This window comes from Pseudomassariella vexata (assembly GCF_002105095.1).
Source record: "Pseudomassariella vexata strain CBS 129021 chromosome Unknown BCR38scaffold_3, whole genome shotgun sequence".
Classification (NCBI taxonomy): Eukaryota; Fungi; Ascomycota; class Sordariomycetes; order Amphisphaeriales; family Pseudomassariaceae; genus Pseudomassariella; species Pseudomassariella vexata.
In genome coordinates this window covers 788,251-801,724 of record NW_024467958.1, presented here as the reverse complement: position 1 = coordinate 801,724, position 13,474 = coordinate 788,251, and the positions used below count along the sequence as shown (strand labels likewise).

The 13,474-nt window shown below is 48.7% G+C and overlaps 4 protein-coding genes across 4 annotated transcripts; 2 read left to right on the top strand and 2 right to left on the bottom strand.

The window, feature by feature from the left end:
• The first annotated feature begins 47 nt into the window (after nucleotides 1-47).
• On the top strand, nucleotides 48-1,398 carry BCR38DRAFT_423043 (marvel domain-containing protein). The gene is made up of 3 exons (XM_040859570.1): nucleotides 48-275; nucleotides 326-547; nucleotides 603-1,398. The coding sequence occupies exons 1-3, from the start codon at nucleotides 237-239 to the stop codon at nucleotides 900-902; spliced, it is 561 nt and encodes a 186-aa protein (XP_040718669.1). The 5' UTR covers nucleotides 48-236; the 3' UTR covers nucleotides 903-1,398.
• A 2,031-nt stretch (nucleotides 1,399-3,429) lies between these two features.
• Nucleotides 3,430-4,931, bottom strand: BCR38DRAFT_385888 (uncharacterized protein; the record flags this gene model as incomplete). Its single annotated transcript, XM_040857478.1, has 2 exons — nucleotides 3,702-4,931; nucleotides 3,430-3,645 (listed from the first exon to the last, which is right to left on the bottom strand). Exons 1-2 carry the CDS (start codon nucleotides 4,431-4,433, stop codon nucleotides 3,430-3,432), a joined length of 948 nt encoding a protein of 315 aa, XP_040718668.1. The 5' UTR covers nucleotides 4,434-4,931.
• A 190-nt stretch (nucleotides 4,932-5,121) lies between these two features.
• BCR38DRAFT_481869 (uncharacterized protein) lies at nucleotides 5,122-6,018 on the top strand (the record flags this gene model as incomplete). Its single annotated transcript, XM_040863422.1, has 1 exon — nucleotides 5,122-6,018. One exon carries the CDS (start codon nucleotides 5,122-5,124, stop codon nucleotides 6,016-6,018), a length of 897 nt encoding a protein of 298 aa, XP_040718667.1.
• Nucleotides 6,019-9,143: 3,125 nt separating this feature from the next.
• Nucleotides 9,144-10,881, bottom strand: BCR38DRAFT_385882 (glycoside hydrolase superfamily). The gene has a single exon (XM_040857477.1). It carries the CDS (start codon nucleotides 10,787-10,789, stop codon nucleotides 9,317-9,319), a length of 1,473 nt encoding a protein of 490 aa, XP_040718666.1. The 5' UTR covers nucleotides 10,790-10,881; the 3' UTR covers nucleotides 9,144-9,316.
• Between the last annotated feature and the right edge of the window lie 2,593 nt (nucleotides 10,882-13,474).

The window sequence follows — 13,474 nt, the reverse complement described above, 5'->3', positions numbered from 1 at the left end:
AGGCTCCAATGTTTGCCTAGCTGTGCCTCGAAACAGTCACACAACATCTCATAAATGTGAAAAAGCCAACTGTGCCGTCCTATATTGTTTCGGGTTTTTTCACCAATCTTCAGACACTATGAGTTCATCCACGTCTCACAAAACAAACACTACATAAGGGCGTTTCACTGGCCTCTACATATAACCATCCTCTCGTACAATACAGATCCAGCCAGTAAGAAATACAGATCTGCATCATGATTTCAGTCGCAGCAATGGGTGTGCGCGGCTTTCTGGTAAGTTACCACCCCAACATGCAAGAATCTATCCATTGACCGCCACGCAGCTGTTGTTCAGTGCCGTCGTCCTCGCACTATCCGTCAGTGTTGCCAAGGAGCAGCGGTTTGAAGCAGTCCCCACGCAGACATCCTTCAGCAGCTTTGTTGGAGCATTCGGCCTCGTTGTCTCGGCGATTGGCCTTCTCGCCCTATGGCTCAACAGGATTCCCGCGCTGTTCGTCATGGGTGCTGATGTGGTCACCTCCATCTTCTTTCTTGCTGCTGGTATTGTAAGTTGGGTACCATTCATGTTCAGGGAAGCACATACTCATCACGCTACTGCAGGCTTTGACCCTTGGGCTCAAGAGTGTCTCCAATTGCACTGATACCAGCGACCAGGCTCTGCTGAACAAGTATGACAACAGACTGGTCAATGGTGGCTGCATCAGTAGACATGGCGATACTTTCTGTAACGTTGCCAAGAACGAGGACGACACCAAGTTTTCCCTCGCCGTCAGCCGCTGCCAGCGACTCCAAGCCGACTACGTATTTGAGTATCTCGGCTTCATCCTCGGAATCGTCATGATTGGCTTGGGTTGGATGCTTCATAAGCGTGGAGGCACCAGCCGAGCAACTTATGTCTAAATGATCACTATTTGGGGGGATGTTTATGTGCCTGATACGTTGAGGTGTTCGGCTGATGTTTAGCTGTGTATGGACGGGTTTGACGATAATGATGATTGGACGTTGACATGGCACAATACAGCCATTTATTATTTCTATTGGCAATGGCATTGATACCAGGGCACGGGAGACTTCGGAGCCCAATCTTGGGAGATCTCAATTCCAATTTCAAATATTCCGGCTTTCACGAGCAAAGACATGTGTCTTCTATCTCACTGCCGTAAGAAACACATGTATTCTTTAGGATGCCCCAAAGTGCTTAGCTAATAGCACTCTGATAAAACCTAGTTTGCTGAACCGGTTCACCGTTATTGTATCTTGCCCAGCAGTATTGCCGCCAGGACACCAACGATAAAGATATAGAGCACCCCTATCTAACTATAATATACATGTGGATCTCTACCGGCATTAAGCTATTTGGCTGACAGACAGCTTTTCAATGAAACAAACTTTACCGTTGCAGAAACTTAGAAATACTTGAGTACTCATCACTTCCGCACACTGTACACCTTGTCTTAATACTTCGCGGAGTAGAAGTGGCATCATAGCAGGCATAAGAAAACAAACCACAGAATGAGGCGCATTATTAATAATGCCTTTTATCTTAATCATTATAATTAACGTGCTCCGTGGATGGATCACACAACCGTGGGCCCCTTCTTTATGAGTATATTTTGCAGATGAGCATAATCCAAGTGATAGTAGACTCATTTAGTCCAATAAAATGTCTTAACCTAGACAGCTGGGGTGGGCGGGGTCAAAGCCACAAAGGAGAAATCCAGTCACACAGCCTCCACGATCTCAACACTAGATTGTACGCTGAAAGTTCCTGTCACATTATTGGTGTATTGAACTTGGGAAACTTCTAGGTATGTATTTTTGAGGTATCTTTAACGGGTCTTTATGGGCTATAAACTCTACCAAGATCGTTTCTGGCTGCAACAAATATTACAGATGCCCCTTCTCAAGGGTTTTGGTTTGATCCAGATTCATGCACCATCGTTCAAAATAGTTGTTAGATGAGTATGTCCACATCCCGTTTACACCCCAAAATCCTCCAACGCCGTTTCCACCATCTCTCTCCACTGCCTCGCAGCATCAGCCTTTTACCCTCTCGGGCAAGCCTCAACAATCACCCGTACGTGGTTCAAAAGGAAACCACTGCTGCTGGACAGACTTCCCCTTGTATATCACAAGTGGGGGTAGTGTAGTACCAGTTGCAGAGATACACTCTATAAGAGATGTCCAAGCTCGAGATCCAGGCTGTTTCTTTCGTATAGAACGAGTCTCAGATGATCCTCTACCTTCTAGAATACCTGTCTCATCCATACTGTATCGATTCGAGGCCTTAATAGCTTTGATCTCAGGGATAGCGAGGTGTTTGAACCATTGCCTGATCACACTAGCTGAGGCTCCATTAATACGCTAGGAATCGATAGCTCTGCTTCTCTGGACTTTGACTGAAGGGTTCCTCTTGATAAAAGCCTGGACCCAGTTCTTTCCAAGTGGTTCGGTGTCTCCGTGGATCTGTAGGATACGCTCGGCGAAGTCTTTGAGCTGTTGATGGGTTGGTGGGAGGCCTAGGACAGCCTGGATTCGAACCCATTCAGCCAGATGGGATTCCTGAGCTGGAAAGAGCCTCTGGTAGTCAGCAAAGGCTATATCTCTTGACTGGGCTCCCTGAATCCGTCGTGAAAGAGTAGACCTTGGGACACCATGCTCATATGCTGCTTTTCGGAGGCTTTGACCGGTAGCTATTGCTTGAAGAGCTCGATAAATGTCATCTTCGGTATATTGACTCATATTAGTGTAAAGAAGACGTACGTAAAATCTCGTAACGATTGAATCGATATTGGTAAAGAAAAAAGAGGTTGAAGTTAGAGGCTAGCGGTGTTGATGAGGCATTTTTGGGTGTCCCACATGTGAGGGTGGGGGGTCCCGGATGTGGGTGTGGGACGTTAAATGAAGGTTTCAAACCTTGGCTGGACTACAAGCCGCCTCAGTGATTGAAAAACTTTCTAATCTTGGAGATATACGCGTCTTCTTCCATTTAATTATTGATCTTGCATTACGAGGAAATCTGGTCGAGTTTGCTGCCCGTCCTTCATGTGTCTGACAAAGCCCATCTGATATTGTTCCTGGAAAGCTCTGTCTCACGCAATTCCTCCCCAAAACAACGTTCTCTTCGCGTAAAGAGCTTGATGAGTACGGATTATTCGTATACAGATTAGAGGATGGCAATCAGCACTAGGTACTGTGTTCTTGATGTCTCTGTTGACCATGGGATGGGTTCTGATGCATTTACAAACAGCCAGAGAACTTTGAAGGGATGTGCCTAGACTGAAAATCCGCGCCGTGCCTGAACATTCAAATTTCTAGGCCTCATCACTTCTTCAATCTGCACTCAATTGGAATATCAAATTGTTCTTCGAATTAATTGCAGTCAATTGTTTAGAGCACAAAATATTGCCCTACAATTTACACGTTCCTAGCCCGTCGATGATGCCGATGATGCTGTTGAGGTTGACGACGCTGCCGCGGTTGAGCTGGCAACGACCGTGGACGACGTGCTGCTTCCTCCACCACTGCTCTTCACTACCACTGCTTGGACCACCTGACCGACCGAATTAAAGACGATATTGACGAGCGAACCCAAGGGCGAGTACTCGTACGTTCTCTGGATCAACCCGCCGTCCAATATTTTCTAGATGTCACATCATAAACATCAGGAGATCAAAAATGGAACGGGGCTGGACTTACCTGGCTGCCCGTGTACGTCATGTTCTGCTCGTAATTGCCGATGATAGAACTCAAGATATTTCCAGCGTCGCTGGTCACCTCCTGCACGATGTTGCCCAAGTTGTCGATGATGAAGTTGATCTTGGAATCACCATTGACGATGGATCCCAGCAGCCCATCGACTGCCCCCACGACGGCATCTACCACGTCCGTCACTTCGTTCAAGACGTTGATCAGCAGAGGGTTGAGGTCAAGCGTCGCCAATGTTCTGTTGACAATGTCCACCAGGTTGCCGAGACGAATGATCAACTCGAGCTCCGCATCCACATCTGCAATGGTGATATTGACCTTCGTAATACCGACCTGAATTCCAGCGTTGATCTCCACCAGGCCTGCGACCTGGGCAGCCAAATTTATTTCAGCCTGGAGGTCGTCGACGTCAAGCTCTATCCTGTCGACCGACAGCTCTGGGACTTGCAGCAACACATCAGGGTAGTTGCTGGAAGAAGAAGATGCGCTCGAACTGGTTCCGCTTCCAGAATCGCCAGTAGCGGTAGTGGTCGTAGGCGATGACGCACTCGAATCTGTGCCCGTGGTCGTCGCGGTCATGGTTGCGCTCGCGTCTGGCTCTGAAGTCACGGCCGTCGTATCAGTCGGCGGTGTCGTCTCAACAGTAGACGAAGCAGTTTGCGCTGCCACAAGGGCGAGCAGCAGGAACCCCCAAAGGAGTGAGAGCAGGGTGCGCGACTGCATGGTGGATTTAATGAATGTGTGTGCGAAGAAGCGCCAGGCACGATGGAGCGTGCGGGATGAGCGTCCACCTTCGTACGAGCACACGGGTGGGATATAAGGTGAGCCCGCGTTGGCGAGGGGCCTGGCTCCGGCAGGACCACTCCGTATTTTACGTGACACATTCGCCCGCGCGACATGTTCGGTCTGCCTTGCTCGTTTTTCTCGCCTGGTACGTCTTGCTGCATGCTTAATTCCACTGTTAAGCTCTAACGAGGTGCAAAAAACCCGATATTCCTAGTTGTGGGGAGATTGTGCACAATGCAGGACGTTAGCCTTACCATGGCACGGGTGAATGGGATCCTTGCTTAGGCAGTTTTAGCCACTCAGAAGTTATACTGACCCCGGTCGGTTACGGATGCAGCTACAGAAACGGGTTAAGTCGATCGGCGTGCCGACTCGGCCTGCTTATTGTAAGGCCGTCACGCCAGCACGCATCATGACATTGGCGAATTGGCTTCCAAAACGAGCCACTGGCTTATAACAAACCATGACAATATGACAATAGATGCTCTTATCCCTCGGCGCATACGCTTTTCCTAGATGACGCGACTGTTCGACTTACCTCTTTAGAGCTACGCTCCCCACCTCCATGGTCTCTCGTCTGCGATCCATCTTAGGTCCAGTGTCAACTCTCAACCAGCAGCCCAACATGCCTTCACTCGTTTCCAAGGCCGCTGTCGCCTTTCTCCTTTTCACCCTCTTTTCAATTGTGTTGGCCCAAGATGGTTATATAGGATACCACTTGGAGCAGCGCGGAGACCCCGAGTCCACGACGTATGAGACAGAAAACACAGTTGGTGGCGTTGTGCTCCCAGCGGACCCCGATGTCTACCTGAACGCCAATGTGTCTGTCGGCGAGATCGACATCGAGGTCGACAACATCACGGCCAAGATCAACCTCGATGCCAAGGTGCTCAGTCTGCTGCACTTCACCGCTGGCGTTGACCTCTCCATCGACCGTGTCAAGCTGAGCATCCAAAATGTCACCGCCAAGGTGCACCTCGAAGCGCGACTCGGGAATGTAGTGGCCATGATTGACGACGTTCTAAGCTCTGTCGACCTTAACCCCATCATTGCGACGCTCTCGAGTGATGTGGGCAGCATCGTCGGTAACGTCACAGACGAGCTCGGAAGTGCCGATTCGACGTCAACGACCACGAAGCGATCGGTAGACTTGCTTGATTACAACGTCCAACACAACATTCTCTATTCCATCAACGACTACTCGGGCCAGACTCACACCAACCGTATTCTGGGCCAGAATGGCACGATCTACGACAAGTTCATCAATAACGATGGCGACGAGACGGGCCGCAGGAATGTCGGCTACTATAGCCGCGATATGAGCTTTACCGGCCACAACAGGACAATTACAATTGACGGAATGACCGAGTATGAGATGGGTTACATGTACGCTCCATACGCCGGACTCGAGGTCTACTCGCATATCTTCATGACCGAGTCGGGTCTCATTGTGAAGACAAAGATTGTCTCCGAGGCGGAAGGGGGAGGCACCAGCACCATCAGTGATGACGCTGATCAATGAGACAGCAAATAAACATGTCAGAAGGCAATTCGTCCATCAATGATAACCCCCACAAAACCACACGCGTGTGTGATATATCAACTGAGAGTGACGCTGCACCTGAGTGGAGCTGCGAAATGAGCCCGTGCTGACTGGATCTATGCCCTGCGATCGCACAGCTTATAGCACTCTTTCCTGGAAAACCCCTAGTGATCAAATGGCATGAGCCGACTCTTTCACTCTCCCATCCTGAAATGTGGGCAGAAACATGGCAAAGAAACTGTCGGCACAAGTTCAGAAAACTAACTTTGCGCTGATAATCGGCCTCACACTGGGCAAGACCACTCCACCCCACCGTCCCGCTACCCGAGCAATGCTCCAGCAGACCAACAGCAAGGGTAATCCTTGCTAGTATACATTGAGAATTTCGAAAGTGACTTGTCTCCAATATTGTATACCAGAAACTTGATATTTGCCAGGAACAAACGGGTTTGGCGAAACTTCTGCGGAGCGTTCCTCTCCCCGTAGGCATCACGGCAATGTTGCCGACGCAGCAGGTGAAAGTTCTCGACATCGTGCTCGAGAAAACCATGGGAGGAAGAAATGCCGACAATGTGAAAAAAAAAAAAACCCTGTTTTATGCACAACCTGCCACACGGACAAGGGTGTTTTCATTATATAGCTGCTCACAACTGCAGGCCCCAACATTATGAGCGTTGAGTTGACAGAACCATCGCATGCAGGTATTCAGGGGTTCCTGCCGTCACCGGTCGCGCTTATCACGCATGGCTAACAACTTTGACAGCCTCTGATGCAATGCCAATTTATAACGCATTGCAACGATGATGGCAATGCGCTCTTCGTCGAGCGACGGTGTGGCAGACTTTGTGATAGCATCAAGATACGAAAGATCAAGATATGTTTGGTGGGAAGATGACATAACACTAACGACGGGGAACTTGCGGATCAGCCTATAGGCTTTGCATTTACATAGAGTGGTCGAGGGTATTCAACTGGAGCGTTTTCAATCTCACGATGTTTTCCAGTCGGCTACAACATCGTCGGCGCTTCGGCATCCATCGTCCCGGTGACGTATCATTTGCCCGGCATGACCAAGTACTTCGTCGCCAAATGATGTTCCAAGTACTTGCTCAGTGAGAAGATTTAGAAATCACAACTTCAAGCCGCAAGCACCGTAAAAGGCTTCATGTGTAACTATAATCCAAACCCGCACTTCATCCTCGTCGGAAGCAGCCAGCATCAGTACGTAAACTTCGTCATATTTTATCTAGAGGTACTTATGCTGCGGAAAACTTCACATTTTCGCTGCCAATTTGGTTCCTGCATTATCTACGTAGTATCCTGACGCCAAACCAGGCTCGTCTCCCGAATCCCACCATGTCTTCGACGCCCTCCGACTAGTCTCCCAACGGGCGCTCTTCATCTCATGAATCCGCCGAATCCGTCTCTGAGACTTCGACCCTTCTGCAACCCGACCTCTACATCGAGGCGCAGAACAGGGTCTCAAATCATCAACCCATTAGAGCTCCTCTTGAGGAGATTCCGAGCAGCCCTGTCGCCCTCCGACGGTCTATGGCGATGGGTTTGGCGTGGGCGATGGACGACGTTGATTCGCTATTGCGCAAAATGTGCATGGACTGGGGTTTTTATTTGGGTCTGTTGCAAGTATTTTCAATGTTGAAGGAAACGATTATGGCAACTATCTTGGATATGAAGTGTTCGGAAGGCTTCCAGCGCCACTCAACCGAGCTGGTTACCTGCCAGTACTGGTATTATCTAAACTCTTCAGCCATCCTCATAATACACGTTTGGGGCTGAAAGATCCCTAGATATGGAAGTGGCCTCCCAGAAGTCGTCCTGCGAGTATCTATGAGCGGATGCTTTGTCATTGTCACCCTTCTGAAGAGGCGCAACATGGTGACGCGCATTCTGTTCTCTGGTCTCATTCTCGGTTCGGGGGCATCGTATCTTTCTTCCCACTTGTCTCTCGCATTCTTTTTGGCGCAAGCATTAAAGCGTTGGGTTGCTTGAATCTAGATGCCGGTATGTTCCTGGGACGGCCTGAGAAAAAGCCAGAACGGACGTTCCGATTTTCCGAAAAGGTGGGTGTCCTTTGAACATTTTGATGGACGGTATTCCCTAAGGACCACATCTTATTTGACAATTATTCACTGAGTCGCCGGTGGATAGACCTGTTTCCCGGAGAAGACTTCCTGGAAGGGGCCGTTCCATACGAGGATGCCATTTTCTGCTGACCATGTTCTCTATCTCTGAAGTGGCGCGTCGGCTTATGTACTATTTGCTAATAGACTGGTCAAACATCGGATGAAATAAGCCTGCGGACAGGGAAGTAATTGTATGAATACTCTGGCTGTGTGTTTACCTTGGCCGCGGGTGGGTATGTCGGTAGACTTAGCGAGTTTCGTGAAGTGTTTGGCTGTCGATCGCACCACGTTCCTTTGTCTTCTACATCCATTCTCAAGGCATTCTGGGACTCCCGTTGGGTGTTCTTCGGGTACGCTTTCTACGTGCCAGGGTCCAAATGACGGGGAAGAATATTGCCCTCTTCATTAGACCGATGTTCAAATTGCTCTGACACTAGTCCAGACTTCGCTTTTTCCTTATTCGAGCCCTTTCAGGACACCAGAGACGTCCGTAAAGGATGTAAGAGGTTCCAATACCGAGATCCTCCTTCAATAGGCTTGGCTTGTCTCTGGCAATTCTGATTGCGCCCACGATGGACAATCGGTTATGCCCTCATCGAATCTACAGTCTGGTGTAAGTTGCTGTTCTTAGCATATGATGATACGGCATAGATCGGGAGAATCTTCCATCCGAATGGTTACGTACGCGTGTCAATATGACATGTCAACTGTGTGAATCGGATTTTTCTTTCCAATTTGGGTTATCTTTAGCTCCACATGATGAGAAGAAACGATACCGAACGAAGTGATGACATAACGAATTTGTCCTACTATCCAATCCAAGTTTCACTTTGATTAGATCTATTGGCTCAAAGCAGCAGTTTTATTTGCTTTATGTCTTTAGAACTAGATTGCATTCAAATTGCTGACTCACCTCGAAGTTCCTTTCTGTTGACCACTTTCTCCCCTACCATCTTTCGTCCCAACAAACCATCAGCGCCAACTCCTGGCCGCCTTTTTGATTCTACTGACTTGTCATTAACTCAGTTCAATATTTGTTTCCATTGTCTGCAACAGGCCGTTAGGAGAGAGCGGAACATAATTCTAAGATGCCGAGTGATAGAAGTCTACTATCTCGCATTGCCCCTAGAAGCTCACTTCTTGATCAAGTGGCCAAAATACTCCTTCAAGAAATACGCCGACCGCTTCGCGTACCGTGGCTTGTCTGGTTCATTAAAGTCAACCCAAGTGACCCCTAACCGATCCGTAAAGCCAGCCGCCCATTCCCAGTTATCCGTGAAAGTCCATCCAAAGTACGATTTGATCACCACCCCCTCCTGGGAAGCCCTAGCAATTTCCGTCAGATACCCCTTGAAGAACGCAATCCGATGTGGATCCTCCAAGACATCATCTGGCCCACTCGGCTTCCATTCATGCTCACCCTTGGCCGTGGTGCCATTTTCAGTGATGAAAATAGGTGTTTGATACCGGTTCCAAATCCATCTCAGCAGCTTGCCCCAGCCCCAGGGTGACGTCCTCAGCCAAGCGGTGTCGCTCTCAATACCCCGCTCCACGCCCTCTTTGTTCGTGTCGAACACCTCGACATTGCCCTTGTGATCATTGATATCCGGCTCCTCGTCCCGATGCTTGACATAAAACGAAGTATACGAGTTCATACCATACGCCTCGGAACTACCAAGCAGCAACTTGCTCTCCTCGGGCGTGAACCTAGGCAGCCTTTCCCCAAGCTGGGCGCGCATTGACGCCGGATAGTCGCCCGTCTTGTACAGCGGATCCGCAAACCAGGCAATCTCGAACTCCTGCGCTCTTTGCGCGGCCTCTACGTCCTTAGGATCGTTCTTATCCCAGGGCTCGTTCCAGTTCCCATGCAGCGTAATCATGATTGCCCCCTTTTGCACAGGCTTAAATTTTTTTTTGTACATGTCCGCCACATATGCATGCGATACCAACTCCGTATGCGCCACAATGAACGGCTCGGTGCTTGAGTCGCCCTCCTTATTGCGGTCGCGGAAACTGGATCTCCCCGGCGCGTGGACGCCCGCTGCGTAGCCAGCAAGGCTGTACACCCCGGGCTCGTTGTACGTAATCCAATTCTTCACCCGATCGCCAAAGCTCTCGAAGCACACGCCCGCATAGCGAATGAAATCAGACGTATACTGCTCCTTATCCAGCATACCACCGTACCGGTCTTCGAGCGCCTGGGGTATGTCCCAGTGGAACAGCGTGACGAAGGGCGTGATGTCATTCGCGAGCAGCTCATCAATAAGCCTATTGTAAAAGGCGATTCCCTGCTCGTTGACGGGATCGGTCTCGCCGCCGAGGGGAATGATCCGAGACCAGGAGAGCGAGAAGCGGTAGCTGGTTACGCCGTATGATTTCATCCGTGCGACGTCTTGCTTGTAGAAGTCATAGGAGCGTACTGCGTCGTCGGCGGTGCTGTTGTCTTTGACTTTGCCGGGCGTGTGCCCGAATTCATCCCAGATCGAGAGACCTTTGCCGTCGCGGTTCCACGCCCCTTCGATTTGTGGCGCTGCTGTTGCGTAGCCCCATTGGAAGTCCGAGGGGAGTGACCCCTGGAGGCTTGGGTCGAATTCGAATTGAGCCATGATGATGATGTGTAGCTTTATAAATGAATAGATGTCTCATAATAATTATACTTATTGTCGAGCAGAGGTGGGTCCCACAGGGCCGCTTAAAGCGGCCCGGAAGCTCTAGTAGCCTCTTGGTTGATTCGTGGGATTCAACTACTAGCATGAAGTCGGGGAAACCTCTGCCGAGAGGATAACTTTATAGGTTCAGTGTCACTGTCTAACTGTGGGGCAGCTTAGTAGTCGTACAGCTTTCGGCCTATGATTTTTATCATCTGTAGCCATCGGTTCGCGAACTGTAAATCATTGGCCTCCTTGAGATGCAAGCGTCACAGCTTATGCGTCACTTGCGCCCTAGATATGTTCTCCAACGGCGGATTTATCGCCCTGCTCACTTCTCTTCCCAGAATTGTATCCAATTTTCCTCGTTCGGAGAGTTTCCATCTTCTTCAGCCATCTTTGCGCCCAAAGTCGCGTTCGATGCACGGAGAGTAACCCAATCCATTGTCAAACTTAATGTGCTGCAAGATCTGTTCTCGTTCGTGTTGCAGAATGCAGCAGGACTTATTCTCCAGGTCGGCTGCGTCGCATATTCATGTAGGCTCGCTCGGACATTCAATAGTCCAAGAAGATATTCCCAAGGAATAGCATAGCTGTTCATGTCGCTGTCTCTCTTGGCTCTCGAATGACATGTTGGGTTGATGGTATGATCTTGCCGTTGTGGTCAGAAGCTTCGGTTCCAAAACATTTGTACTCCAGGACGCTCTTCCACGCTCCGACAGACATGAAATCCATCTCAGTATGGCGGCCATGTTTGATATTGCCAGGCATTTGAGCGCAATAGCATCAAGAGAATCTTCGCTCCTTGTCCGCAGCAGATCCACCACGCTGGTTTCGGGTGTAGTTATCCTCAAAAATGACTTGCAATGAAGGTGGTGTTGTGGGGACTACAATCCCACCAAACTTCGAAAGATGACATAGAATCGGGACTCCTTGATGTTTTCCAAGGCCGAAGTTGATGATTGGTCGATTTCCTCCATATCCCATAGCACTTGCCAAATCTTACACTCAAGGTCTTTGGGGTTTTAAGGAATGTAGATAGGTCAAACAACGGTAGAAACCCCATAGCCTGGTGACACGGCTGTCTCGACGCGCACATGATGGAACACGAGGGATGTGGCGAGTGCACCAACTGCTTTGTTCATAAGCTGACAGCTGGCGAGAGTTTGCTGGCTGCTGTGAGAGAAAATCTCACTATACACGTCTTCTGGTGCGCCCTCCATTTTGAAGCATATAGAGAAATCAAACGATGAAGCGTTGCGTCACTTTAACGTCAACAAGCCACAAGTAATTGGATCTACTTTGGTCTGATGTTGCTCAATGCAAACACATGCGTTAGTGCTTCCACATCACAAATAAAATCTGCCATATAGAAATTTTGAGCTTTCTTAAAACTCGCGCGATTCCGCTTGCTAGAAAGGTGATAGTGTGGACATGGCTTCCAATCCACCTTACATGAATGGCCCCCGCCTGGATGGGGGTCTAATTCGTATCAAAGATTTTCATTCGTTGTTGTAAGGAAATTCTTCAGTTTCAACTGGTTTAAGCTAACAACCATAACATAGCTAAGAATATAGTCTAGCTTCGCCCTTATATATATAAAAATGCTTTAAAGGTGAACTAGAGTTCAGTCAGAACCCGAGCCCGAGCCTATCTCGCTTTCCTACTTAATCGGCGGAATAATCTACCAACTTCACCTAGGACGCTTCTGTCGATTTTGCTGACGCCGTTAACCAAATTTATCTTCCTTACGGTATATGTTTAGGATACTGTCGGACTTGCGGCTCTGTAACAACATTAAAACGAACATAGCCCCTGGCATCTGAAACATCAGTAGGGTTGGGCCTTCATTAACAGACACTCCCTTGAGTCAGTGTCTCTCGAATAGAGGGCAAGACTGCTTATCTCTCTGTACTGAAGGCTTTGATAGCTACCTTCATTCGTTAGACCTTTTAGAGGTCCTAGAAGACAAATTTAAATAAATGCGTTTCTTGTATTTTAGCTCAAGTTCAATAGCGATAAGCTAGGTTTAACGTACTAGCTCTTGCTTAATACCTTCTAAATGTCAGATAGGGCACCTGGTTCCTAGGTTCAGAAATAATATGGCACTAGAGAAGACTATTGTCACTTAAAGTTCAGAAGGCGAAGGGACCCCCTTTTCTCAAAAGTAACACCAAAGTTACTGTCCACTTAGGGGTCAGATACCTGAACAATGTACCTCCGATATGTTCTAAAGAATCTATAAAAGACAGAGCAACGGGAGTTCGAGAGGACAGGGAACAATACACCTCATTTCATATACAATCTTACGCACTTCTGACTACTCGATTGGACACACGTGATATTCGACAATTAAGAGTCTCACTGCCTCTGGCATCATTGGTTTTTCACAGAACTTCATTTAGGCATGTCACGGCCTCCCTTCGAGAAAATCACAATGTCAAACAAATACGCCAACAAAATCTTCCTAGCCTCTGGCAAGTACTGGGAAGAATGGTCAGCAGAGTTCAGAGGCAAAGCCAAAGCCATGGATCTCTGGAAGTACATCAGACCTACTCATCGACATTCCTGGCCTACACCTCCTGAGAAGCCAGTCGTGAAAGACTACACAGTCGACAAGAACCTGGAAAGGGCTTTTCAGGT